The 26,646-nt window shown below is 45.9% G+C and overlaps 10 protein-coding genes across 10 annotated transcripts; 5 read left to right on the top strand and 5 right to left on the bottom strand.

Moving 5' to 3' along the window:
• Positions 1–475: 475 nt before the first annotated feature.
• On the bottom strand, positions 476–1,390 carry C7M61_003247 (aldo/keto reductase family protein; the record flags this gene model as incomplete). The annotated part of the gene is made up of 1 exon (XM_024858591.1): positions 476–1,390. One exon carries the CDS (start codon positions 1,388–1,390, stop codon positions 476–478), a length of 915 nt encoding a protein of 304 aa, XP_024713078.1.
• A 2,027-nt stretch (positions 1,391–3,417) lies between these two features.
• On the top strand, positions 3,418–4,269 carry HMX1 (Hmx1p; the record flags this gene model as incomplete). Its single annotated transcript, XM_024858590.1, has 1 exon — positions 3,418–4,269. One exon carries the CDS (start codon positions 3,418–3,420, stop codon positions 4,267–4,269), a length of 852 nt encoding a protein of 283 aa, XP_024713077.1.
• Positions 4,270–4,642: 373 nt separating this feature from the next.
• On the bottom strand, positions 4,643–5,383 carry HBR1 (nucleoside-triphosphatase; the record flags this gene model as incomplete). Its single annotated transcript, XM_024858589.1, has 1 exon — positions 4,643–5,383. One exon carries the CDS (start codon positions 5,381–5,383, stop codon positions 4,643–4,645), a length of 741 nt encoding a protein of 246 aa, XP_024713076.1.
• A 783-nt stretch (positions 5,384–6,166) lies between these two features.
• On the bottom strand, positions 6,167–6,481 carry C7M61_003244 (uncharacterized protein; the record flags this gene model as incomplete). Its single annotated transcript, XM_024858588.1, has 1 exon — positions 6,167–6,481. One exon carries the CDS (start codon positions 6,479–6,481, stop codon positions 6,167–6,169), a length of 315 nt encoding a protein of 104 aa, XP_024713075.1.
• Positions 6,482–6,907: 426 nt separating this feature from the next.
• On the bottom strand, positions 6,908–11,903 carry C7M61_003243 (uncharacterized protein; the record flags this gene model as incomplete). Its single annotated transcript, XM_024858587.1, has 6 exons — positions 6,908–6,934; positions 6,987–7,883; positions 8,241–8,716; positions 8,759–9,446; positions 9,870–10,931; positions 11,157–11,903. The coding sequence occupies 6 exons, from the start codon at positions 11,901–11,903 to the stop codon at positions 6,908–6,910; spliced, it is 3,897 nt and encodes a 1,298-aa protein (XP_024713074.1).
• A 1,360-nt stretch (positions 11,904–13,263) lies between these two features.
• On the top strand, positions 13,264–15,096 carry C7M61_003242 (uncharacterized protein; the record flags this gene model as incomplete). The annotated part of the gene is made up of 1 exon (XM_024858586.1): positions 13,264–15,096. The coding sequence occupies one exon, from the start codon at positions 13,264–13,266 to the stop codon at positions 15,094–15,096; it is 1,833 nt and encodes a 610-aa protein (XP_024713073.1).
• A 1,146-nt stretch (positions 15,097–16,242) lies between these two features.
• Positions 16,243–17,496, top strand: C7M61_003241 (uncharacterized protein; the record flags this gene model as incomplete). The annotated part of the gene is made up of 1 exon (XM_024858585.1): positions 16,243–17,496. One exon carries the CDS (start codon positions 16,243–16,245, stop codon positions 17,494–17,496), a length of 1,254 nt encoding a protein of 417 aa, XP_024713072.1.
• Positions 17,497–18,288: 792 nt separating this feature from the next.
• On the top strand, positions 18,289–20,063 carry C7M61_003240 (uncharacterized protein; the record flags this gene model as incomplete). Its single annotated transcript, XM_024858584.1, has 3 exons — positions 18,289–18,749; positions 18,984–20,012; positions 20,054–20,063. 3 exons carry the CDS (start codon positions 18,289–18,291, stop codon positions 20,061–20,063), a joined length of 1,500 nt encoding a protein of 499 aa, XP_024713071.1.
• Positions 20,064–22,070: 2,007 nt separating this feature from the next.
• On the top strand, positions 22,071–23,465 carry C7M61_003239 (uncharacterized protein; the record flags this gene model as incomplete). Its single annotated transcript, XM_024858583.1, has 1 exon — positions 22,071–23,465. One exon carries the CDS (start codon positions 22,071–22,073, stop codon positions 23,463–23,465), a length of 1,395 nt encoding a protein of 464 aa, XP_024713070.1.
• A 623-nt stretch (positions 23,466–24,088) lies between these two features.
• C7M61_003238 (D-aminoacyl-tRNA deacylase) lies at positions 24,089–24,544 on the bottom strand (the record flags this gene model as incomplete). Its single annotated transcript, XM_024858582.1, has 1 exon — positions 24,089–24,544. The coding sequence occupies one exon, from the start codon at positions 24,542–24,544 to the stop codon at positions 24,089–24,091; it is 456 nt and encodes a 151-aa protein (XP_024713069.1).
• Positions 24,545–26,646: the final 2,102 nt, after the last annotated feature.

Genomic DNA, 26,646 nt, shown 5'->3' with positions numbered 1-26,646 from the left:
GGAACAGCATGAGTGCATTTCGCAGCCATTACACTGTACCACCTAGACGTCTGTCTGAAGGCTTGAATTCCACAAATCAGTCCATATATAAATCAAGACTTGTCAATATCTGGATTCTGCTCACCTCCTCATCCCGTCAATGCTGCGCTTATCTAACGGTTGTGAACCTTGCCGTTCCGTATTGTGTAAGAAAGGTACATATGCACCAAAAAGCCTATAGTTAGTCTATCGGGTCTACAAAATTGCCGTATTACCAATGCCAATTACCAAGTGCCAAGTGCCAATTTATTCAAAATTAAATTCGTGAACACTCAAAGTTGCAAACACCTAAATTTGTTAACACTTAAATTCACATAGATTCATACAAACGCCTATAGTTGAGTCCATCTGGTCTACAACCTTCCCCTATCAAAAATACCCACTACCAATTAATAACTTAAATTCACATAAAATCATATAAACTCATCTACCTGACCTAGTTCACATAAACCGTGGGGTCCAGCCCAAACCAGGTGAACACCTGGTGAGACTCCGGCTTGTCCAAAGCCTTGACGATATCCTCGTCCAACAGAATGCTCCCACTTTCAGGCAAAACCTCCAAATTCTGCTTGATCCGCTCCACCTTGGCCGTTTTGGCCAACACAATGAAGCCCTGGAGGAAAGACCACTTCAACAAGATCTCCACCTTGTTGATCTTGTGCTTTTCTGCCAACTGAAGAAGCTCCAGGTCGTCCAAATTCTCGCCCTGCGTGAGTGGAGAGTACGCCTCGGCGGCAATATCGTGCTTCACCAAAAAGTCTCTGATCTTGTGGTGAGGCAACCATGGGTGCAACTCCAACTGGTTCACCACAGGCTTGACCTTGAAGCCGTCCCAGGCGAAAAGCTCCTCGAGGTGCTTGACGCCAAAGTTGGAAACACCAATGGACCTGATTTCAAGCGACCCGTTCTTGGGGTCCTGCTGGAGCTCCTGAAGCGCCTTCCATGTGCCCAAACGCTTCTCCTTGTTGGACTTGGGCAGGTGCACCAATACCAAATCCACATAGCCAATGTGCTCCTTGACCTGGGCGGCGATCTTGTCCACAGCGGCTTTCGTCTCGTTGTAGCCGTGGTCACTGTTCCAGATCTTGGTGGTGAACCAGATATCCTCTCTTTTCACCTTGCCCTCGTTGTCCTTCAAAAACTTCGCCACCCCTTGGGCGGACTCCCTCTCGTTTCCATACAACACAGCAGTGTCGATGTGGCGGTAGCCCTGCTTCAATGCCTCGTAGACCAAGTCCACTGTTTCCTTCTGGGTGAGTGTGTAGACGCCATAGCCCGCAACGGGGATTTCCTGGCCGTTGTTGAGTTTCCGCTTTGTGTGGCGGTCCACTTTGAGAGTAGAAGGTGCCATTAGGGGTGAGAGTTGCTCCCGGGGCTCTTATATAGTCGATTCCACGTGATGGCCGTCTTTGTTCGCAGCCAGGGTTATCTGAGTAGCTGTTTTGCAGCCGGTGCAGGGCTCGCAACGTGTGGCTCAAGCCCTTTGCCATTTGTGAAGGCAATTTGGGATGTGTAGTTTTGGATGGAGTGGGTGGATTGGGTGGATTGGGTGGTGACGTCGAGGTTTGCTGGTCATGACGTTTGGGTGTTGTTGATTTGAGAGTATGGGGTATGGGACATGGGTACTGGTGTGGTGAGGTAGAGACAGACAGGGTAGATGGAGTTGATGGAGGTTGGGGAATTGATGGAAAGTTCGGTGGCATTAGTAAGCAAGTGAAGGAACCATGGAGGATCGTTCAATGAAGTTGAATGGAATTGCGCTTTGGATCTTGAAGGTGTCTATGGAGCTGTGGCTCAATGGGATGTCGCACTGAGAGTAGGGTCCAGGTTTCCAGGCTAGAGGACCCTGGAAGTGGTGATTTTGGGTGTACGGTAGCTTTGGACGGTGGAGGGGAGGGTAGAAGAAGATTGGCGTTTATGAAGAAGTTTCTGATTTTTGGGGGGCAAGTTCTTGTTTTCAATATTCATGGGTATCTCATTTTCGGTAAGCATTGCATATTTCGCAGCCAACTTGAGGACTAGACCTAGATAAGGTGAGGACTGTAAAAATCGACCACTAATAAAAAAGTGCAATATGATGCCCATTTAGCTTTCAATTCGCTTCAAGCTACATCAAAGATGGAAAAATCTGCCTTCTGGAACGTCACTTTCCAGAAGTACCTTCTCAACGTCTACTGCCTACTGCACCACGGGAACAATGCCAGATCATGACAGCCAAGGCTCCAGGTAGTCTACCTTAACTTCTGAAGCGATCCACTCATATTCTGCTCTCTTTCTTTTTAAAGATTATTAGCATTTGCCAAGCGTTCCGATTCCCACGCCTTATCGGAAAAAACCACCCAACAATCAAAAGCCTATCTTTCGAGGAGGCACCTCGCTAATACCTTAAACACCCAAATCGCTCCATTCAATGAAAAAAGGTGTGTATCCGATCGGCGCCTTTGCCTCTGGTTTGCAGCCATTCAGGCCGCCCATACTGCAATGCGCATACAGAGACCAAGGAATACACCTCCTCATTGTCGCCATCAATTGGGTATTTAGACAAAATGAAGAAGAAATTAATTTAAGCATTTATCGGGAAGAAACACCTTTTGCCTTCAGTTCAAAAGATACCCTCAACGGCAAATACCTATATCGCTTTACGACGTTGCATTGCCGTTTCCACCAATCCCGGAGGCCAACATTATCCACACATGATACCAAAAAGCCTAAAATAGCCGCCGTCAAACCTCCACACACCACCTGGCTGTTCCATCTCCACGCTTCTCTTAACTACATCCAATGAAAGACCCTACCCCACCGGACCTAAACCGTCTAGATCTACTAAACCTTCCACTTACCACTTACCACTTACCGAGAGGCACCAAAAGTAGCACAATCAATTCTCCCCAATTTCTATTTTTTTTTTTCTTTTGATTAACCCCTTCAATTTCGTCCCTTTGTCCCAATCACACTCTCCTAGGTCATCCTCGGTTGGGACCCTTTCTCGCTTAACACCGGAACTGTAGACCAGGGCAGCTACTCATGGCTCCAGAACCGGGGGGCACCCAATGGCTTTAATTATGGGGTGTACGGGTTTTTCAAATTGCGGACATCGGTGATGGCCCATGTCTGGGTCGCGTCTACATGCAGTACGGCGTTTTTTGGTCCCAAAGGCCCAGGGTCCAGCCGTATCTTCCATGGCGTTCTCCGATATCTGCTTAACGTTCGCTTAAGTAAAACAGCCCACAACGTATGTCCAAGAGTCAGCCGCGCGTGCAGGGTGGTATGCACCGATATGGCCGAGGCGCGTTATGCGCGGACTTATCGGCACCACTATATAAGCAGCCAAGCGCCCACGCTACAGATTGTAATTCAACTTTTTAAACACCTCCCACCATGAGCAAGTTGACTGAGGAAGAAACCATCCCACACAAGACCGACGTTGGCGCCCTTGCCAACAGAATCAACCTGGAGACCAGAGCCCTTCACAACAAAATCGACAAGCTTGTCACCTTGAAGTTCGCTTTGGCCCTTAGAGACTACAAGATCTACAGACAGGGTTTGCAGAGTTTCTACCACGTTTTCGCCACCGTCGAGAGACAGCTCCACGCTCAGTTGGAGAAGGGCGACGAGTGGAGCGAGATGTTGCAGAAGGTGTGGAAGCCTGTCATTGCCAGAAGCGCTCCAGCCCAACAGGACTTGTTGTTCTACTACAACGACCACAAGGAGAAGTTCATGAGCCCCATCATGCCTGCCCAGATCGAGTTTGTCGAGCACATCCGCGAGGTGACGCTGGAGAAGCCATGGCTCTTGTTTGCATACTTGCACGTTATGTATTTGGCTCTTTTCGCCGGAGGCAGAGTGATGAGACTGTCGATCCTGAGAGCCACGGGGCTCTTCCCACAGAAGGACGGCTTGAAGCACGACGACATTGTCAAGCTCGGCACGAACTTCTTCCAGTTTGACGTTGCCGACGAGAACGCCTTCAGACTTCTCTACAAGAGAGACTACGAGTTGGCCACCCGTAACGACTTGACCGAGGAACAGAAGCTCGACATCATCGAGGAGTCCAAGTACATTTTCCAGCAGAACGCCAAGTGTGTCATTGAGTTGGAGCACCACAACTTGACCCGGATCAAGAAGAAGTGGTCCTACTTCTTCGCCACCAGAGGCTACTACGTGGTGCTTGCGCTTTTCGCCATCGCCGCCTTGTTGATTCTTTCCAAGCTCGCTCACTCGCTTTACTAGCTTATTCATTAATCGGCCCTGCGCCGCTGTACATTAGATCTCATGGGATATCAATACATGACCGCTGCATGGAGCAGCCGCATTGGTTAACAAATAGGAACGTGTAGATTTCTGAGATGAGCGTGATGGTGCGGCTATCTAGAAAATCAGTCGGCATTTGGACATCGGTATGTCCGAGCCCAGCATGAGGCTCAGATCTTGTAACGTTGCAGTGGATTATTTTAAAGAGGGAGGGTCGATGAGCATCCATATCAGTTTGATCAGATTGCTGAAAGAAATGAATCAATCGTTGAAAAAATATACTTTTTCATGTACATCTATTCCTTCCAGTTGGTGGTATTTTCCCCACACTATTATACACTTGAGATGAGCCTCAGTTATTCTTTCTCTTTTTGGGAGCTGGCTCATCCTCGTCCTCCTCATCCTCATACTCGTCAGGGGACTCCTCTTCACTCTCCAGAGCAGAAGCTTCCTCTTCATCATCGTCATTTTCTTCAGAATCCTCAGAATCCTCCTCTCCTTCAACTTCACTTTCATCGGCATAAAACTCACTAATTTCGTTGGTGGCGCCGTCCTTGTGGTCCTTCTTCCAGGCCTCGATCCAGGCTTCGATTCTGGCCTGGTTATCCTTGATCTCCTCCTCGTTATTGGACTTCAACTCAATGACAATCTCCTTGTTGTAGGCCAGATTGGCGTCGTTCAAAATAACTTCCATGATTTCACAGTCGATGTTCTCGTCAATTTTCTTGTCACTGTACTCTCTGGCCTTCAAACGGTCATACAACAAGGAGTTGTCGGTTCGAAGAACAACCACAAGATCAATCAACCTTTTGGGGAAAATGTCGCAACAGTGCCAGTCCACAATGGCTCCTCCTTCTCTGAGATCGTTTTCCAAGCTGTCTAGAAGTTTGTCTTCATCCACAACCCCGGTATCTCTCTCCTTATCGTAACTTTCAATACAATCTCTCTCCTTTGCAAGCTCACTGATGTTGTAGTGCTTGTAGTCGCTTCCGGAGAGACCTTCGGCGAGACTCTTGGAAAGACTCGTCTTTCCGCAGCCGGGGGTTCCCGTAATGATGATATTAGGGTGGAATCTGGAGGGTTTGGGTGTCATTGATGGTGATGGAGGTTGATTAGAGATTTTATGGCGATGCCGCGCACGTGACACAGGTCACGTGCACAGACGATGCCATCTACACATGGATTGGACCCGATTCCAAACCCATTTCTTCTAGAGCTCGTTTATGTTCCGTTTATTAAGTCGTGAGTATGCTAATTGTGGTCGCATGGGGCTCAATTGGTGGGCGCAGCCCGATAGATGCTAGACTGAGCCTCCAGCACAGTTAGGGGAAGGGTCGTATTAGGGGGAATGAAGTAAAATGTGAGCAGCGAGCAGCGCTTCGAAAAGCGAATCGTGAAGTCGTAGCGGGAATAGGGGATAGGGGAGCCTGGGGCGGTGGATAGGGGAAGATTGGCTGATGGTGTATCCGCGGTAGGAAGCCTCATCAAGACCAGGCGCAGTAGCCGAGGCATCATCACCACGAGGCGTAGCGTGTTGATTCGAGTCGAGGACTTGGGATTGAGGCTTAACTGTCATGAAGTGGGGAGCAGGGTCTCTGTAGTTTGATGACGGTTCGGCAATGGTGTCTGGTATAAGGGCACCGACAGATCAACGTGGAACTGGAAGGCCAATCAAACAATCGATTGAATACCTTCCTCCCGCAGCACATCGGCACCAGCCATGCCAGCGGTCATCTCTATCATAACCGATTTGCGTGAACACGGCGTTGCCAAGAATCCTCATCCACCCTATGACGTCTACCTGGATTTCCGCTTTCCAGCCATCAGCGGGAGCAAAGCGTAAAAAACGTATTAAATTAACACCAGGCCACCCGGATCAGTGCTCCTCTCGCAAATGCGCCTGGTACGGCGGTGGAGGAGGCTCGTACTTGGGAGGAGGTGTATGGACAGTGTGGAGCTCCGTATTCTGAGTCGTCTGGACGGGCCGGGGGTTGTAGGTGGCCACGGGCTGTGGCGGGCGGGGTTCTCGAGAAAAAGGCCGTGCCTTCTTTCGTGACAAGAACTTACGGAGTGTTTTCTGGCTCACAAAGGCAAAGGCAACGATTCCCAAGATGATACAGAGCAGCACGACGATGCCGACGACGGACTCGGCAGTCGCTCGTTTGGCGAGGCGCTCTGGCGGGATGAACATGGGAATTTGGAGGATATGTGATTTTTCTGAAGAAAAAGAAGTTGTTGGTGGTTAAAGAAATGTGGTAGCCTGGGGTAGGAGTACATATGGGGCGTATTGCTTGGACCTTGGCGTCACGTGACCGACATGATTGGCATCTTGAGATACCACCGAAGACTTGTATGCAGGGTCCAGGTATGAAAGAAAGTAGTTCATAGTGTGAGCGTAGTTAAATTATAGTGTTAAAGTATATTAAGAAGAAACGTAGTTCTCTCCGATACTGCCTGTAAAGGGCAAGGAGTGAGTCTTATATAATAAGCCAATTAAAGAGGAACCACGTGGGTTCACTAACGGGAATGATATGACATTGTAGCATATAATGGGACAGCGAGGACCTTGTCTACAGGACATTCAACACCCTCTCTTCATCGCTGTGCCGTTTATGTGCTAGTTCAACTTGAGAATGAAAACCATCTGTAGTGAGAGGTTTAGTGAACAAGTCTGCACGATTGAGCGCGGATGCGACATGCTTGATGATAAAATTCTCATACTTCACTCCTTCTCTGATCGCAGCTAAGTCGACGCGCAAATGTTTTGTTCTAGCAGAAACATAATAATCTGTTCTGGCGAGAGCCTTAATCAAGGACTCATTGTCTGAATAGATGGTCGTCTCGTGTTGTTGATTCCAATCTCCTGAGTTGACAAGAAGATCTTTCATCCAAATAGCTTCTTTATTTGTGTCACTCAAGGCAATAGCTTCAGCTTCATGAGTTGATTGCGAGACACTCTTTTGACCTCGAGCACGCCAGTAGATCGGCGAGTCATTGATGCGCGCGATGAATCCAGAAATGGATTTGCTGTCACTAGGGCAACCTCCCCAGTCTGCGTCAGTAAAGAATTCTAAATTGATATCATTGGTCTCAGTTTGTTTGTGATAAGTTAGGCAAAAATCTTCGGTACTTTTCAAGTATTGCACAACCCGAACACAGGCGGCATATTGTCGTTTGGTTGGTTTAGCCATGTACCGAGATAAGACAGCTACTGCAAAGGCAATGTCATAACGGACTGTAGTGCTAGCAAATAGCAATTTTCCGACCAACAGTCTGTACTCTCCAGGATCTTCAATTAGTTCGTCATCTGGCGTAGGAAGTAGGTGGTCCTTCCACGCTGTGGAGCAGGGCGTTTTGACTTTCTCATTTGGCTTGATGTCGTTGAACGATTCTGAGATGTAGTCTTTGAGTGAGACATTGATTTTGTCTTTGAGGATATCGATGGACATACCAAGAAACCGTTTCACATTAGTTTGAAATGTAATTTCCACTTCTTTGCTTAGCATATCCTTGGTTTTAACAACCTCGCTTTCACTCGTGCCCATGATAAGCATATCATCCACGTATAACACAATAATAATATAGATATCTTGCTGTCTTTTATGATAGAAACATGGTTCTTTATCATTTGCCTCGAATCCTAACTTCTGTCTTAATATCTGGTCAATTCTTTCATTCCATAATTTGGGCGCTTGTTTTAGACCATATACTGAGCCATTAATCTTTAACACTTTGTCTTTATTCTCTGAGGTCCTCATCCCCTCAGGAATCTGAAGATATAATTCTTTATCAATTTGTCCGTTTAGGAAAGCAGTTTTAACATCAACTTGTAAGATACTCATATTGTAGGCTGCTGCTATGGCAAAACCTATTTTCACTGAGTGAAAGTTTGCAACTGGGGCGTAAGTATCTGAATAATCTCGTCCGAATAGTTGATTGAATCCTCGTACTACAAGTCTGGCCTTCGCTAGACCAGTTGACTTGTTGAGAAAGAGCCATCTGGAGTCCATGACTTCCATTCCCTTGGGTAAATTGCAAATTTCGAACGTGTTGTGTTCTTCAAATGAGTTTAATTCACGTTCAATGGCCTCTTTCCATCCTTCTTCAGTAGGACGGTTAACTGCCTCACGAAATGTTTCAGGAGCTGGTTTACGCACAGGTTGAAGAATTCCATCTTTATACCTCAACTCTACCGTATCTTCTTGTTCTTCTGGTAAAAGATGTCGGAAATCGTAGTTTTCTGATTCTTCAATTCCCTCGCTAATGACATGCACTGTAAGTACGTATACGGAGGAAGGAGCAATGCAAAGCACAGGTATATCGATAGCGTCGTCACAGGTTGACTGATCGAGAGATCTCGCCGAACTGTAACAAGGTTGCACATCGTAGGTTGACCGATCGAGAGATCTTGCCGAATTACCATATGCTTGCGTTGATACTTCTGTACTCTGTATTTCTCCCCCCTTACTTTCAGGCAGGGGATTAGCTAAGAGTATCCTGTAAAATCCCGGATCTTTCACTGCTTGAGATCGGGTTATTCTGCGTGGAGCGGTCGCCTTGTCGTGATTGTCGTTCATTGTGCTGGGTGCTACCTCAGCTGGCGATGGCAGGGAAGTCTGTAGTTGCAATCTGTCGCTTCTACCTGCTGCAGAAAGAGACAGTTGCGAGCTGTCCCTCTCTGGTCCTGATACCGCTTGTAGAGTTGGTTTCTTAAGAGGAGGCTGTCCCTCGTCTTCTTCTGTAACACCGTGAGGAATAGGTGCCAGGTATCTTGCGCCTTGTAATTCTTTGATTTGGTCGGAGACTGTTGTTGACGATTTCCGTAATACTGTGTTCAGTCTGTCAAATAAACTAGCAGGTACACTCAGTTGTGACTGCTCGTGATACTCATTCTCGATTGTTTTTCGAAGTGCTTTGTTTCTTTCCGCAGCTTCTTTTGCTCTTTGCTCTTGAATTAATTCAGCCTCTTTCAATTTTAAATATGGTTGCAAATGTGGATCATCGACTTTAGTTAGCTCTGGAGGCTCTTTGGTTTTCTTTGTACCTGATTGATATCTGGATGGGTACTCGTACGGACGATTCTGAATATGAATAAGTGTTCGAGCTGGATCGCAGTGACGCTCGATGAGCTGATTAACAAATGGTTTGGTCGATGTCTGGAATGAGGTATCATGGGACTCCACTATAGGGCCAAATTGTAACCCTTCTGATGTTGGAATGAGAGGTAAGCACCGCAGTGCCCCCCTTGTTGTCAGTGGTCCCAAATAAACACACGATTGTGCTTTCTCGTCGAATTTCGAGCTTCTGGCAGGAGATTTAGCCAACATATATTCTCCCAAACATCCGAATTGAGGTAAATCTATCACTGGCTGGTAATGATGACCGGTTGCAAACAGATTTGGTGCCTTCCATTTAAGGTTGGGTCTTGGTAAATTGTTCAAATAAAGTGTTGCAACTCGTATAGCGTCTGGCCAAAATTCTAACTGTAGTCCGCTGTCATCAAATAGAATACCTGTTCGTTCCACTAATGTTCGAATTGCACGCTCAGCGCGGCCGTTTTGATGAGAACTGTAAGGTACAGTTGTGTGGATAGGGATGTTATCTCTGACGATAATGTCAGTTTCACCAGTCTCGTCTCTCAAGCTTTGGAATTCATTTCCATTATCTGCTCGTATTTCAAGTACTTTGTGCGCTGGAAAGTCGATTTGCATCCTCTGCATGATTTGGAGGAGTCCTTTGCGAGCATAACGTTTATGGATAATGACTTCAACATAGATCATTCCTGAATATCTGTCGACGGCAACAACGAAGTACTCTTCACCATTGTGACCTTTCGGCTCAATTGGTCCAGCCAAGTCCACATGAATAACTTGAAGTGGTTGTGTCACATTTGCTCTGCCGATACCTTTACCTTTCCTAGGTGCTTGAGATTTGGTCATTGTTCGAATGCGGCAGGAGCGACAATATTTTCTGATATCCAGGGCTATGGTTGGTAACGGATCTTTTGGTGGTGGATCAGAATTATTGTGAAGGTCTCTGATTTTGTTGTACTGTTGATAAGAAGGATGCCCCAACATGAGGTGAATTGCTAAGTCTTTCGCATTGTAATCCAGCTTTGATAGCCAGTCATAACCTCTAAGGTTCACTTGATATGTTCTGAAGGCCTGCCTCATGTCGGATTCTGAGATCATAATCAAATGTCTCAAATCAGTTTGGTCCTGGGATTGAATTTTGCACTTGAGTGCGACATAGATGTGATGCGGTTTATCTGGAATTCGAGATGATAGGACTCTCAGCTTTCGGTCAAATAGCATCTGGATATCTTGGTCATAGATCCAAGGTAACGAACGTTGTCCTGATATGATGTTGGTAGAGTTCGGGAGGTAATATACCTCATCAAGTGTAGTACTCTTACCATAAATAGTCCTAACGTCCATCTTTCCAAATCCAGGGGAGATCTCAGTTCCTCCCCCTAAACCAGATACTGTCGTTGATCGTTTCTCAAAGTCATAGAGCAACGTCAAGTCTGAGATGATATGTATAGGACTTCCAGAATCCCACACAAATTCAATAATCTTTTCTTCGTTCGTCAAATGATAGTTTGCCCTATCATTATCATCATCATCTATGTCAATTGCATCCTATTCAGTACTTTTATTTTCCGTTGAAGAGCTAGAGGAATCCTGATTGTTTTGATTTCCGTCTTGTCTTCCACCGCGGTATCCACCTCTGAAGTTTCCTCTGAAACTTCCTCTGTTTCCGCGATAGTTACCTCTACCTCTGCCTCGATAGTTGCCTCTACCTCTGAAGCGTTTTCCAGGAAAACGTCCACCTCTCCTTGAGTGTTGACCTGTAGAGGTATCAACTTTGAGGACTTCTCTCTGATCAATTGAGGTCACCAAGGAGCCAGCAGTTGGGAGTTCATACTCCTTTTCACGGTAATGGAAGCAATTATTGAATACGTCGAGTACTTCATCTTTTCTGAGTTTCAATTGGCCATTAATCACTTCCTGTTTCTTATTTGCACCTAAGTTGCCTTCTCTAAGCAAAAGTATTGTGATGTCATTGTCGAAGGTATGAGAGGCAATAAACAGTGAGATATCCGCCACACTGTGGTACAGTTTTGGGTCTTTGCACTTTTCATATTGACTGCTCCATCTGGTGATGGCTTCACGTAAGTCGCCATTGTTAAACTTCGTTCCTTTCTCGACAAGCCATTTTCTGAATAAGGGTAAAGTTTTCACTGGTTCCTTTTCGGTGATGACATTCTTCAGGATAAAGTTCTCCGTAGTGATGATTGCAATGAACTTTTGTGCGTTGTTCTTAATAGCTTTCTTAGTACGTGAGTCATGTCTGGCAAATATTGCTCCAGCAGTCTCTGGGTCCTTGAAGTATTCCCAGATGTAATTCTTTGTATCCACATCGAGAGCATGATTCGCAGCAGTCTCGAGTTTGACAATCCACCAGATGATATCACACTTATACTCTAACTTGAACGGAACCCGAACCTCATACTTAGTTCTTTCAGCCGACTCGGTGTCCTCTCTTAAGAGATCTTGAGATACCACCGAAGACTTGTATGCAGGGTCCAGGTATGAAAGAAAGTAGTTCATAGTGTGAGCGTAGTTAAATTATAGTGTTAAAGTATATTAAGAAGAAACGTAGTTCTCTCCGATACTGCCTGTAAAGGGCAAGGAGTGAGTCTTATATAATAAGCCAATTAAAGAGGAACCACGTGGGTTCACTAACGGGAATGATATGACATTGTAGCATATAATGGGACAGCGAGGACCTTGTCTACAGGACATTCAACATGGCAAGATCGGCTGTTCCATTTGGTGGTGTTCCATAATTGATATTTATGTATATAGATATCCATATATTGAAAGTGAAGAGAAGAAGAATTGTTTGTTTGATGATCTTTGTTGTTTTTGACGAGGGGTGGGGGGATAAGTGTGGATGCTGTGCGGCGGCAGCAAGGCTGAGATATGGACATCGGCTATAGTAAGTTCCGACATTTGTGGTTTTGGGTTTTTGGGTGGAGGAGTTTTTTGAATGTAGTCGTGGGTTACTTAAGCAAGCTGAAAAGCCAAATCGATGGAAAAGTTTGTGAATATTCGATGAATTTTGATCTGCACAATTTTTGCATTTTGCAACCATTGCGATGCACCTAAAGAAGGTAGGTATGATGTGGTGAAGTGAAATAGGATCGAGTAGATAATGGACAGTAATGAAAGATGGGTTGTTTTGAAAATCGCCTCTATTCGTCTTTATGATGCTAAGTCCAAGATTGAATGTTGTGCATCTGTACTTTGACGCAAGATAAGCTTCCTCACCTCGAGTTGAGATAGTACCATGTTCTGCATTTTCAGGCACAATTTCGTTTTAAAAAAATTGGTTTAAGAAATTCGAATCAGAAACAAGAAGAAAGAGGGAACAGCATTTTGGAAGATTTCTACTACAAGGGTTTCTGTCCTACCCACTGGTTGCAAATTTGGCACCTAGCTCACATTACACCTAACTCACATAATATGACAAAAGAGCGTTCTGCTCAACATTTTCGTAATATAACGAATTAGCAGGACAGTTTTACCAAAGCATTTCCCTTCTGGAGCCAAAACTACATCGCCATAGAAACACAACCCACTAGTAAAGCACCCAAATATCTTCCTCTTACCAGAAAGGGCAACAGACTTTATCCTGAACTTCAGGCCCTGATCCATCTAGGGAAGGAATAATGGGCGCTTCAAGAGCTAGGAGCCTCATTTACCCAGCATTGCTCTAAGAAATTGAAAAGCAAAGTTAGCAAGTCTAAGCAATACTTGCACCAACGGGAGTCATGGTATTGACCGGTTAGGAAACCCCAAAGATTGGTCATTTGAAAACTTCCTCTTGGTCATTTGAGAAAGCTCCCCATGAATCGAATAAATAAATAGTTTAATGGAGCCCTTCTCCTCCCTCAATCACCAAACCATGACTCCATTCTACCTTATCGACGACCACTGCAACGAAAGCAAATTCCAGAAATGGGTGGCCGACCAAATCGAAAATGACTCTTTAAACTACAGTTCCCACGACACCCACACATACTGGTTGAACGGAAAGAACTGGAAGTTGACCACCATTGAATTGCGTGAACTTCCACTAATTGACGACAATTCTGCAATTGAAAAAGCCAGACAGGCAGAAGGAACCATGGATTTGGGACAAGGCCCGAACTTGGAGGATGGAAAAATCCGGGTCCTTTATTCGACCCTTCGTTTCAAGCAGCTTCTCATGGAACCTTGTCCAGATAAATATGAGAACACCAATGTGTGGGAAATGAAGTGTCTTCATACGGTGGACGAAAGGGTTCCTCTTGAATTCGGCGTAACAAAGCCAAAAGATGGTTATGTGCTTTGGCTGGAACCATATGGTGAAGATACTGAGCCTGTGTTTCTAAAAGTAGCAGCCGAGTACTACACCCCAAATGAGTTCCGCTCTTCAAGTAACGCCAATGTTGTTTCAGCCGGTGCATCGCTATCCACCTTTCTTAATGTTCGATTAAAACAGAGCAATGCCTTTTTGTGCCGTTGCCAGGGAAAAGTTTCAATCACCAACGTGGTTGTCAAATTGCATGAGACCACAAGGTGTATTGTACCACACAATGGAGGTTTTGGGATTCAGGAGGATACTCGATCAGCGACGCTAAAAGACACCAAAATCACAAACTGTTGTTTGGACCATTCGACCTTTACCAATAAGGGAGCCTCGTTTTTCAAGTACATGGATTTGGACCACTACAACTGCAACCTTCCAAACCTCGGACCAACGTTTCATTCGCAAAACTGCTCCAGAACATATACTCTCGAGATTCAGGTCACATTCAGATGCAATTCTGAAAAACGCTGCTCGCTGACTTCTGCACTGAAAATCGATCTTGATGTTGCACTCAAGGACCACAATACCGACTTGAAAGCGCTAGAACAGGTTCAAAAAAGGCAGGACTACCTTTCAGTGAAAGTTTTAAAATTATCCTCAAACATCATGAATGACGTTGCAGGCATCATGGCAAGGCAGCTTCAAAGCATGGAATCCTGGTGCTTGGGGTACCATGCATGCACCATAGCCATGGGAGAATATGCTCTAGTCGTTACTACAATTTTTCTTCCGGATAAACTCAAAAAGCAACTTTTCAACGGATCCTGGCCCTGCAAGCAAGTGGCATTTTCTAACGAGCCTCGTCTAGTGCTCTCAAATGGCGAATGGAGATTTGAGGGACCAGTCCAAGGAAACATTGACCAGTTGATTCTGTCGCCGTTTTTGGCAATTTCAAGAGTTACCAAGCTCGGTTGTGGAATTTCTATGGGGGCGTACTGGCCGTCATGTACAAGAATTCCGGATGGACGAGCCGTTCCTGGAGAAGATCTCTACAACTTGATCGAGGTCTATATTAACGGAACCAGATTAACTAAATCCATCACTTTGGAGACAATCAAAGTCGATCTTATTCAGCACACAACACAAAGGACTGCCAACGGATCCCAGGCTCAAAAGAAGAAGACCTTCAGTTTATGCAAAAAACACATCAACATTCATAGGGTTTTGCAATGGAAGCTGGAGCTGGACATGTCATTGGGGAAATTCTGGAGACTCGACAACAATTTGCTCAATTGCAAAATCCCCAATGTTCCTCCTTCGTTGCTATCCAGTTCTGTCCATCGAACCTACAGCGTGAAAATCCGTATCCTGTTTTATGGTTTGCGTCCCGACAAATATCACTTGACACGTTATGTGGAGCTTCCTATCAACCAGAAGGAGAAATGATGTCTGGGGTGGAATTTAATTGAGTGGATGAAAGGTGCTTCAGGGTGATACTTGAAGTGAAATAAAATGATAATACAAAATGCCGGGGAGAAGTACCGCATGTAGTTTTTTCTTGATTTGCAGCCTGTTGCAGCTATGAAATAGAGAAGCTATGCTAGAAATTAGAATCCAAACCACTCGTTTGATGAAGGAACGACATGAAGCATGTTTAGATTCCACAAATACAGTATAAGAGCAATACGACCTGTGCCAAAGTAACCGATTCATATTATGTACATCTTCAAACGGCATTTGACAAGGTTACTGAAATATCGCCTTGAACCGGTAATTAATATAACCCGTCTGACTTGTGCCAAAGGGGCACATTATTATTAAATAGTATTTTCCATTTAATCAGATGAATTTAAAAAAAAAAAATTAAAAAGACTTTTTTCTGGAAACCAGTCATAAATTGCTCTCTGGACTCCCGCTTTCTCACCATTCCACAGAATGAGTCTCATCTACCACCTTGGCGAGCTCCAAGACAGCTTCCACGATTTTGTTTCTCTACAAATCCAAAAGGATCCTTCAAACTACGTATCTCACGATTCTCATACGTTTTGGGTGAACGACAAGGCGTGGAAAGCTACCATTGTGCGTTTGAAGAAGCTACCCATATCCACAAAAAAAGACACTTCTGCCATTGAAAAAGCCAGAAAAATCGAAGGAATAGCGGATTTTGGACAGGGTCCGAACTTCAAAGATGGGAGGATCCGCCTTTTATCGTCTATCATTGTTCCAAGGCAACCTCTAGTGATGCCTAATTGTGATTTGGATGCGGAGTGTGAATGGGAAATGCAGTGTTTCCATTGCAAGGACGATAGAGTTCCTCTTGAGTTTGGTGTGACACACAGAGTTGTAAAAAGACAGTATGAATTCGAAAAGAAATCCAGTGATGATCGGGCCGTTAATCTAAAGGTGAGTGCACGCTACAAGACCAAAAAGTTTGTGAAATCTGGTCTCCTCAATGTAGTGTCACCAGGTACCAAAATATCGAAATTTCTCTCTTTCAAGTTGGAACAAACTAGCCCTTTTTTGTGTCGCTGTCAAGGAGAGGTTTCGTTAAACCATATTATCGTCAATTTGAAGGAGACCACAAGGTGTTTAATGCCACTGTCAAAAGGATTTGACGTCCAGGAGGACACCAGAACAACCACTTTGAGAGATACAAAAAACAACGGTGTGCTTGATGTTTCAAAATTCAAATTGGAAGGTGCTTTTTTCACCCGTCTGTTGCCTAAACACATGTACAACTTTAGACTCCCCAATATCGGGCCCACTTTCCATTCCGAGAACTGTTCCCGAACCTATGCTCTCGAGGTGAAAATGGTATTTGAGTGTGATTCAAACAAAAGTTGCCGTTCGGAATATTCCACGCTTATAGATATCGATGTTGCAATTGACGACGTTAATTCGGATCTATTTCCCCCACAACAGGCTGAAAAAGGTCAGGAGTTTTTGTCGTTTCAAACGGCAAAACTATCGCCATCCATCTTGAGTGACGTTGAGAGCTTAATGGCAAGATGGCTTCTTCAAGTGAGTCACGAAAGCATTGGCCATCATGCAAGTGCCACAGCCATAGGCGATTCTGTTCTTGTCACTACTACAGTTTTCATTCCAGACGATTATATTGAAGAAAAGACCTTTTCCGGTTGGCGTCCTGGAACGAAAAACAACGACCCTCCTGAGCTCCTTCTAATACCCTCAAAAGAAGGCTGGAAAATGGAGGGAGAAGGCACTTGTGAAAAAGCTTTCTTTCCATCGGAGTTTCTCGCAGTTTTTGACTATCCTCTTTTTCTGGTCGAGGACGTAACGTACGACCCCACTTTCAATTTGGAACGCCGTCTAATTCCAGGAAGACTAGCTTGTCCTGCGATGTACCTTAGCGAAGTGATTTCCATCAGACTTTGGAAGGATACTGTGTTGCATGAGAACGTTGAGATAGTCCATGTTAATGTCGAGCTTCAAACGCAAGAAGTACACAGAACCGCCGAAGGAAAACAGGTAATGAAGACTCATAAAAGATATATACAAAAGATGAAGTCCGGGTTACGACTTCACATGAAAAGAAAAGGCGGAAAAAGGCAATTAACAATTCCCGATGACTTATTGGATTGCTTAATCCCCATTGTTCCTCCCTCCTTACTCTCGAATACCATGAGTCGAGCTTATTTTGTTTGTGTTGAGGTAAAGGTGAAGAGTTTGGAGCAGAATACCTGCCATGAATTAAGCACTCGATTTGACTTGCCCATTGGAAAACCAAGGGACCTACTTTCCAAGGGCCAACCACCGCCATATCAAGCCATAGAAAGCGAGACCGAAGGGGGCACTAGTTTTGAGTCTGCAGAAGAGTCTCTCTAATTCCATGGACACGATGTTTCTAATTCAGATGTGGAGTTTGAAGAATTGTTTTAACAGCTGTTTTGGCCTCAATGAAGATGAACCCAGAGGCATAATGATATGGGACACATTAGTGGCTTTTTGTCGAGAACCAACAGCATAATTGGAAGTTGTATGGTTTTAATGAGCATTGAATTTTCTATTATTTTTATTTTGTTTGTTAATTTCTGGGTATTCTGGATTCCACAATGGCTTTTGATACCTTCAATATGTGCTTGAACCTTCTTGGTTGATTACCCCGATTTATACCCATTCAATTTATTCCCCTTTTTCCAGCTATACGGTCCAGGGCTCTTTTACAATCTCTTCATTTTTAGCAATTTCAGACAACATTCAAAATTAAGAAAGCCAATGGATTGTTTGTGGGCCTCTCTGCTTGACTTACACAATTTGCAGCCATTCAATGGGCTTCTGCAGCATTGATGATCTTATAATCAAGCACCTCCAAAGACATACTCATATAATCAGATTGATGAATTTTTGTGCTATCTCTCTCAATATAGCTATCATGGGTAGCTTCGTGAGTTTGCAATAAAGCATCGTCAGATATTTCCTCCCAAATCTTTACCCCAAACCCTCAAACCAATAGAATCATTACTCATAGAAAGGAAGCAATCTTCGGGAAGATCGCCGTAAAAAACTGGTCATTGCAATGCAGCTTCTCTTCTTTGCCGAGGCAGACACAATTATTTTTAGGTGACGGTAATCCACCGCTTAAAAGCACCCTCTTCTCCATTTCTCTCACATTGCAAAATGAATACCATCTACTACATTGGCGAAAACACGGGCAACGACTTTGTTGCTCTGGAAATAGAAAAAGATCCGTCGAACTATGTATCCCACGATTCTTACACCACATGGTTGAAAGGCAAGCAGTGGAAAGCCACCATCCTCCGTTTGAGAGATTTGCCCAAAGTCAAAACAGACAATTTATCTGCCATTGAAAACGCCAGAGAAATCGAAGGAATCCAGGATTTTGGACAAGGCCCGAACATGAAAGACGGAAAAATTCGTCTCTTGTCCTCGGTCATCCATCTAAAGCAGCTTCTAATGATTCCCAGTACTAATCGGAAAAGAACGCATGAGTGGGGAGTTCAATGTTTCCAGTCCATGGACAACAGGGTTCCTCTTGCGTGTGGCGTGACACATAATGTCGAGAAGAGAGATTTCGAGTTTAACAATGAAGGTGCCGTTTATCTAAAGATGATTGCATCGTACCAAACGAGCCGCTTTTTTAAATCAGGACTCCTCAACGTCGTGTCTCCAGGAGCCAAACTTTCTGAATTTTTCGAAATCCGATTGAACCTAACCAAAACTTATTTCTGTCGCTGCCAAGCCAGAGTTTCACTTAAGCGAGTAGTGTTTAATTTGAAAGAAACCACCAGGTGCATCGTACCGCAATTGAAAGGCTTTGGAATCCAGGAGGACACACGAACAAGCACTCTAAGAGATGTAGAGTTGAACAATCTTCTCGAACTGTCCGCTTTTACACACAAAGGCACCGTCTTTGTCGCTAATTTGGAAAAATCCATATACGACTGTAACCTTCCCAACATTGGACCCACGTTCCATTCAGAGACTTGCTCCAGAAGCTACGCTCTCGAGATTAAAATAACTTGTGAATGTGATTCAAAAAACAGCTGTCGTTCAGAATTTTCCACGCTTATAGATGTCGATGTTGCAATCAACGATAGCACATCGGACATGCAGCCACAAGACCAAGTCCTCAAGAAACAGGATGTTTTGTCACTTGAAAAAGTGGATTTATCGCCGTTCATAGTGAAGGATGTTGAAGCTATAATGGCAAAACGGCTTAAACAGGTGCATTCCCACAGCTTCGGTTATCATGTGAGTGCCACTGCTATGGATGATTCTGTCATGGTGATAAGCAGTGTTTATCTTCAAGCTGACTTTTTGGAGGAAAAGAGGTCTTTTTTTGGCTCGAGCTCGGAAAGTGAAAGGCGTGAAGTAAAGGAGAATCTGGCGCTTCTGCTCGTTCCTTCTGAAACAGCTTGGATAGTCGAGGACGCTAGTCTGGGGAATACTAGCAAAGAAAAGTTCCATTTCTCCGTATTTTCATCAGCACTTGAGGCTCCCTGTTTCACGAAAATGTACTTCCTGGGAGATTCGAGTTTCACCTTCAATCATTGCAAATTCCATGAAAATCCAGTATCTCCCGGGACGCTTCTCGACGAGATAGCCTCTCTCGAACTTTACCAAAGAACCCTGTTGACCGACACCATCTCCATAACATGGTTAACGGTTGAGTTTTTACAACAAACAACTACAAGAACTGCCGACGGGTTTCAGGAAGTGAGTAGGGAACACACCAGGCTCAAACTGTGGCAACCCGATCAACGATTCCAAATGGGTCCACATAATGACAAGTGGCGGTTTTTGAACCTTTCCCGCTACTTTCGCCGCTGCAGAATCCCCGAAGTTCCTCCTTCGGTTCTCTCGAATACCGTTCATCGAACGTATAGTTTGTGCGTTAGTATTATAGTGCACCAAAAGCAAGAAGAGACTGATCACTATTTGTCGACTAATTTTAGCATTCCCGTTGGAAGGAAAGTGGATCTTGTTGGAAGCCCGCCGCCGGCGTATATAGATAGCCGAGGAGCTAGGGGTTCTGGAAAAGGAGGGTGACTGGAGGATTTGATGTAGTTTTGGATTCAGGAAGCCACCAGGTGATGCGTTCTGGATATGAAGAGGCAGTGTACCAATTGCAGTAAGGTTTATTTTTGGCAATTTTTGAAAAAGAGGTTGAATGAGTGCCCTGGTTGTAGGCAAATGACGTAAGAAACATGGGGTTATAGTGTTGAGAACTTTTCAGCTTCCTACCCACGAGAAGCATAACTTTATGTCATTTCTTCCCCTTTGATACCTCAGTCAACCCGGATGCCGGTTTTCGGATTTCTTAACGATAGTCGTAAACGATAGTCGTATACGTAAGTGAAGTATGTATGTGAAGATAGAAGGACGATTGTCCAATTTGCAGCCACTAGACTTTTCTTTCACACCCTGTCAATCTCAAGCGTGCCACCACCTTCGAATCACGAGAACGCCATATCTCCATAAAACGCATAGAACCGGCTTTTCACAAACTACACAAGATTGGTCTAGGTACCTGGAAGCCGATAAGCGTATCACCGAACCAGCACCCCATAGATGTCAATTACGTAAGCACAGAAGCCAAAAACCCCAAACGAGCCCGAGGCCGCTTCTCCATCTTTTTTTAAAATCTAACCTTAATTGGATATTTGGAACTGAATTGAGGCTCTGGATAGGGGACCCACTTTAAGGTTCTGGTGCCCCGCTGCCCCCACCATCGATGACGTCACAGCGGCATCGATAACACCACCAACAGACACGACAAACGACAGAAGAAAAAAGGCAAGGCGGGCCGTCGGAACGGGCGATTCCGAAAAAAGGTCAGGGTCCCGACGACGAAAAAGAAAGAAAAAAAGAAAACTTCCAAAACCACAAAACCTTAAAGGTTCACCATCCTCGGCTCATCTCAATCCATTCTTCAAATCTCCAGGCTCCAAATCTCCAGGCTCCAAATCTTCAATTTCCAAAAAGCACCCCTCGCAACTTTCCACACTTTTTCCACGCCCAGGGCACAAAAACACAGCTTTGTTCGTCGAGCGCCGAATGCCCGAAACAATGCTCCATTAATTAATTGCTACGCCCAGATGCACGGCGGGTCCAGACCAAAACAGCCGTGTTGCCACGGGCGGGAGGCGGTTTTGTGGGAATGGCGATACGAGAAATCAGGTGAAAGGGGAAAATTTCAAAAGATTAATTAAAAAAAGGTTTTCTGTGATTCAGCCGTTTTGTGGAATTGATAGCTGAGCAAGTCGCCGAGAGTCGCGCCGAGCGAAGAAAAAGCAAGCTGACATTGACAGGCCAAGCCAAGGCGAAGACGTCAATCGACAATGTTCAAGGCGAAGTAGTCAAGACGAAGAAGTCAAGACGTTGATTTTTTGACTTTTCGAAATATTCAAATTTCCTTGACGAAATTCGTTGATTTGCTGTCTCTGCTTAATCGTCACTGGCCCCCCACTGGCTGCGAAAACGCAATCGAGCCACAATATGGCCACCGTTGGCGCAAGATGAGATGCTTTTTTGGACGCTCTGCGTAGCAAGCACCAACGGCGAAACAAGACCGGCGTTTTTGGCGAACTCGACAAGAAAAAAAAAAGAAAGCTGCAGTGTGGCAGGAAATTCTCCAGGAATGTGATTGCAGCAAAGCTCCAGCCGCAGTCTGTATTCCAGAAGGCTGCCACTGCCTCATGGACGGACTTTCAACTTTCGAATCTCCACATTTCCAAACACCAATCACCAAAACCCATCAAAATAAAAATAATCAAATTCTCCAAAACCTCAAAACTTCGGAATTTCCCAAACTGTAATTCTCCAGAATACTAATATTCATCAAAACGGTTCGGCACCCGCCCCACTGTCCAGGCACAGAAGAGGTGCAGACCATGCAGCAGATATAAAGAGAGCCATTCCCACCTCAAAAAATCGCCATGCTGCTGCTGCTCGATAAAAAAGAAGAAGACTGGGAAAGGCTCTCCGAGGAGGAGGCACCGGTCATCAACTACCAGAACTGCCTGTGGCAGAAAACAGCAGGCTTGCTTTTTTCAGAGTACATCTGCCTTGCCATCATGTCGTTTCCATGGAGTTACTCGGTGTTGGGTCTTGTTCCTGGTTTGATCATCACCGCTGGCATTTCCCTTATTTGCCTTTACACCGGTTGCATCATCACAGACTACTGCATCACGTACCCGGGAATCACGTCTGTGTGTGACGTGGGTCAGCATATCTTCTGGAACTCCAGAACAGTGTGGTACCTTACCGCCGTGGCGTTCATTTTGAACAACACCTTGATTCTGGCGCTCCACGTGCTTGTCGGTGCCAAGTACTTCAGCACCATCTCCGACAATTACGCCGGCCAGAGCGGCACCATCTGCCAGATTGTGTTTGCCGTGGTGAGTGCGGTCATCTGCTTCTTGTTTTCGCTTCCACGGACGTTTTCGTCCATGCTGGGCGTGGCGTACGTCTCCGCCATCACCATGTTTGTGTCGGTGGTGCTCTCCATGGCTTTTGCCGGCGTCCAGGAGCATCCAGCCGGTTTTGACGGCACCCCAGTGGAATGGAACCTCTGGCCCGCCAAGGGCACCACCTACGTCCAGGGCATGTCCGCCATGTTGAACATTGTGTACACTTTTGTGGGCCAGATCACGTACCCTTCGTTTATCTCGCAGATGAAGCAGCCCAGGGACTTTAAGAAGGCCTTGTGGGTGGTGACGGCGTGCGAGTTGGTGACGTTTGCGCTTGCCGGTCTGATTGTCTACGTTTACGTCGGCAACAAGTACATGACGTCGCCTGCGTTCGGCTCGCTTGTGGGCAATTACAAGAAAATCGCCTACTCGTTTGCGCTCCCCACCATTCTCTTCTTGGGCTCCTTGTACTCGAACGTCACCTCCCAGTGGCTCTTCCTTATTATCTTCAAGGAGGGCGACAAGAACAGAGAGGACCACACCGTGCTCGGCTGGTCGGTGTGGATCGGCCTCAACGGCTTGATCTGGGTTGTGGCTTTTATCATTGCCGAAGTCATTCCGTTCTTTTCCGACTTGCTTTCGCTTATGTCTTCGCTTTTCGACTGCTGGTTCGGCTTTGTCTTTTGGGGCGTGGCGTACTTCCGTCTTAAAAACCACCACAATCCTGGCGTGAGCTTTGTCGAGCTCTTCAAGACGTCGGTGTGGTGGGTCAAGCTCGAGTTCATTGCCAACGTCATTTTGATCTTCATGGGTCTTTACATTCTCGGCCCGGGTCTTTATGCCACCATCAAGAGTATTGTCTTGTCGTACCAGTCGGGGTTGTACGGCCTGGTGTTTGAGTGCACCCCCAGCACAGTCTAGATATGTATATTAGAGGCGGATTGCGCCGTATTAGAAGGATTCTTTGTGAGCGGGCCGGTCCCGCCTTGTAATAATAGGTTATGCAGTGGAGCGGTGTAGGAGCAACAGATTTTGTGAATTGTCATCAAAGGGTTTCGAGTCGATGGAAGTATATGTTACTTGCACTAACACAAGGCAAGCAAATTGTCACCAATGTCATGGGAACTTGAAATTCCCAGATTCTGTAAATAGTCTTCAGATTTCCAGGGTACGTTAAGGGATAATCTTTAGATTCCCAGAATATGTTGAAGGGAAAGTTTTCAGATTCCAAGAATAGGTAGGTCTTCAGCTTCTCAGAATCTGTTAAAAAGGATAGTCCTCAGATTCCGAAATTCTGTAAAAAAGGATATTCCTCAGATTCCCAGATTTTTTCAAAAGAGGACAGTCTTCAGATACGCAGAGTCAGCTAGAATGGACAGTAGCATGGTCCTCGTTCTTATCAACGCCTGCTGCTTTTGACCATCGTACCTCAGCCTATGAACATCCCACATGCACTTACAGAACCAACCCCAATTTAAGGAATTGGGCTGTATTATAGTGAACTAGCGAATTCTGTTCTCATCCCTTTTTCTCTCTCCCTCTCTCTAATCAGCTCCATCGAAGGTCAACGTAACAGGCCCGTCGTTGACCAACTCCACGTCCATCATGGCGCCAAAAACACCGTCCTTGACGCGCTCCTTGCCCAAAAGGTCCCGACACGTCTCCACAAAACGGTCATACGTGGCCCTGGCCTCGTCTGCTTTCGCCGAAAGGTGCAAATCAGGCCTGGTGCCCTTTCTCATGTCGCCGTAGAGCGTAAACTGGGACACGAGGAGCAATTCGTGGTCCGTGAGCTGGCGGAGACTGCGGGCCCACATCTTGCCGTTTTCGTCGTCGAAAATACGGAGATTCTCGATCTTCAGCGAGAACTTCTTGAACTCGTCCCACACATCGCCTTTCTTGACGGCGACGAAAACCACCAAGCCTTTGCCGATCGAGGATACCACTTCACCGTCGACCGTCACAGAGGCTCTTTTGACGCGCTGGATGACCGCTCTCATGGGATATGTGGTGTTTTTGGAAAAAGAGTGTAGTTGAAGATGGTTTTGATAGCGCGAAATGGAGGGTGGTGAAGTAGGGGAGGGGGTCGTTTTGAAGGATTTTGATTTTTGGTTCCAGGGTTATTTTTAGGTGGGTTTTGGGGATGTTTGGTTTTTTAGAGATTTACGGCTCTGGTGGTGGAATTGTATGGACCTTCTGTGGTACTAATGGCTGCGAAATTCCAGTATAGATAGTGAGGAAGGCATCTCTACTGATTTATATATTTATCATAAAACAGAGAACTTTTTGAATTGGCTTTTTTTGTTCAAGCGGAAATGCATGGTTTTATAAGCATTATAGGGAATTATTTCTCTTTGTATGCCACTGCTTTGCATTACGGTAGGTACCTTATCTATACTGTGGAGTGAAAAAGTCAGTACTGATGAGTGAAAAACTCAGTAGGTGAAAATCTCATAAACCACCTCCTGGTAATAATACACACCTCAATTACTTAGGCTGCTTTTTCAATAATGATGGGGCCTGGCCACCTACACTCACGTCGTTGCTATTTTATTAATACGAGTCTCTGTCTATCGAAAGCCAGCCTGCTCACTGGTAGGAAGCAATGGCGTTGACAAGCTGGGAGTTGGAGCCGCCGCCCTGCTGGAACTCCATCATGAAGTCCTCCAAAACGGCAAAAGCAGAGCAGATTCCCACCACAACAGCCACGGTCTTGCCCGAGGAACCGAGCAACTCACCGGTAAGAGCCACAGCGCTCAAAAGAACAGCACCGGTGGTGGCGGCACTGGAGACGGTTTTGGTCAACTCCTTGGCCACAGAGGCGTCTCTCTTACCGGCAATGACGATGCTCTGGTCCTTGAACTGTCTGGCGATATCCTTTGGAGAAGAGCCAGAGGAGAAAGCCCAGGTTCTGGCAAAAGAAACAGACAAAACCACCACGAGGGTGGAGAAAACCACAGCTCTGATGGGCGAGAAAGCGGACTCCACCACGGAAGAAGGAGCAGTCAAGTAGAAGGCGATTCCGCCCTGGACCTTGCCGGACTCAGCGTAGGAACCAACAATGGAGGCCACAAGAGGGTTCACGGGAGCCACAAACACGGAAATGAAGTAGAGGGTGATCTGGGCAGCGGCAAGCACGGAAAAGGCAAACAACACAGGCAAGGCACCGGTGTAGAACAAACGGAGAGGGTACACGTTAGCAGCACCTCTGGCTCTGTTGGATCTGACGGGGATCTCCAAACGGAAGTTCTGCAAGTAGATGGTGGCGAGAGCAGCGGCCAAAACAAGCAAAACAGAGCCGATGGTGGGGAAGTTGGGTCTGAAGAACAAGCCCACCAAGGAGGACTTGATGGCACCAAAGTCCAAGGTCACGAGGGTCTTGCCCAAGGAGGTGACCACACCGTAGGTCTGGGGAGCCTCACCGGGAGAAGCAGACACCATTTCCAAACCGGCCACGTCTCTGACAAGGCCCGAGGCAGCGTGCAAGGCAATAAAGCACAACACACCGGAACCAAAGCCGTAGCCCTTGTCGATAACCTCGGAGATCAAGGTCAAAAAGAACGTGGTGCCGACGGTCTGCAAGAAAATCAACACGTAGGCGCCGTAAGGCGAGTTTTCGCCGCCTGGAGTGTAGTTCTTGATGACATGGTCGTAGTAGCCCAGAAAGAGCAAAGCCAAGGCAAAAACAGCACCAAAGAAAAGCGCCGTGACCTTCTGCGCCGTCTGGAACAACTCTCTGTCGTAAGCATAGTTGAAGTTGACCTTAAGCAACTTGCCAGCAGCAGCCAACTGCCAGATAAATCCAGAAAGCACCACAGGCAAAAGACCCAATTCCAACAAGGTGCCCTGCTCCATGGCGAAAAGCGGCCTCAAGGTGGAAAAAGGATCGGCCATGGCCTGCGAGGCGTCCTTGACAAGCAGGTACGTGGGCAATTGGGCCAACACGAAGATGATGCCTGCTCCAATGGTGTAGATGACTTTTTCATCTAGGGAAATGGCTTCATCGGGGAATTCGATTTCCGGCACAAACGCCGTGAAGAACTTGGCCACGTCAAGAAGGCGGACTGTCGGTTAGCGGCTGGCGGGGAGATCGGAAGAGCAC

The sequence above is a fragment of the Candidozyma pseudohaemuli genome (assembly GCF_003013735.1).
Source record: "Candidozyma pseudohaemuli strain B12108 chromosome Unknown scaffold00008, whole genome shotgun sequence".
Lineage (NCBI taxonomy): Eukaryota > Fungi > Ascomycota > Pichiomycetes > Serinales > Metschnikowiaceae > Candidozyma > Candidozyma pseudohaemuli.
The sequence above is the reverse complement of the archived record's forward strand: the minus strand, read 5'-3'. Positions and strand labels throughout refer to the sequence as shown.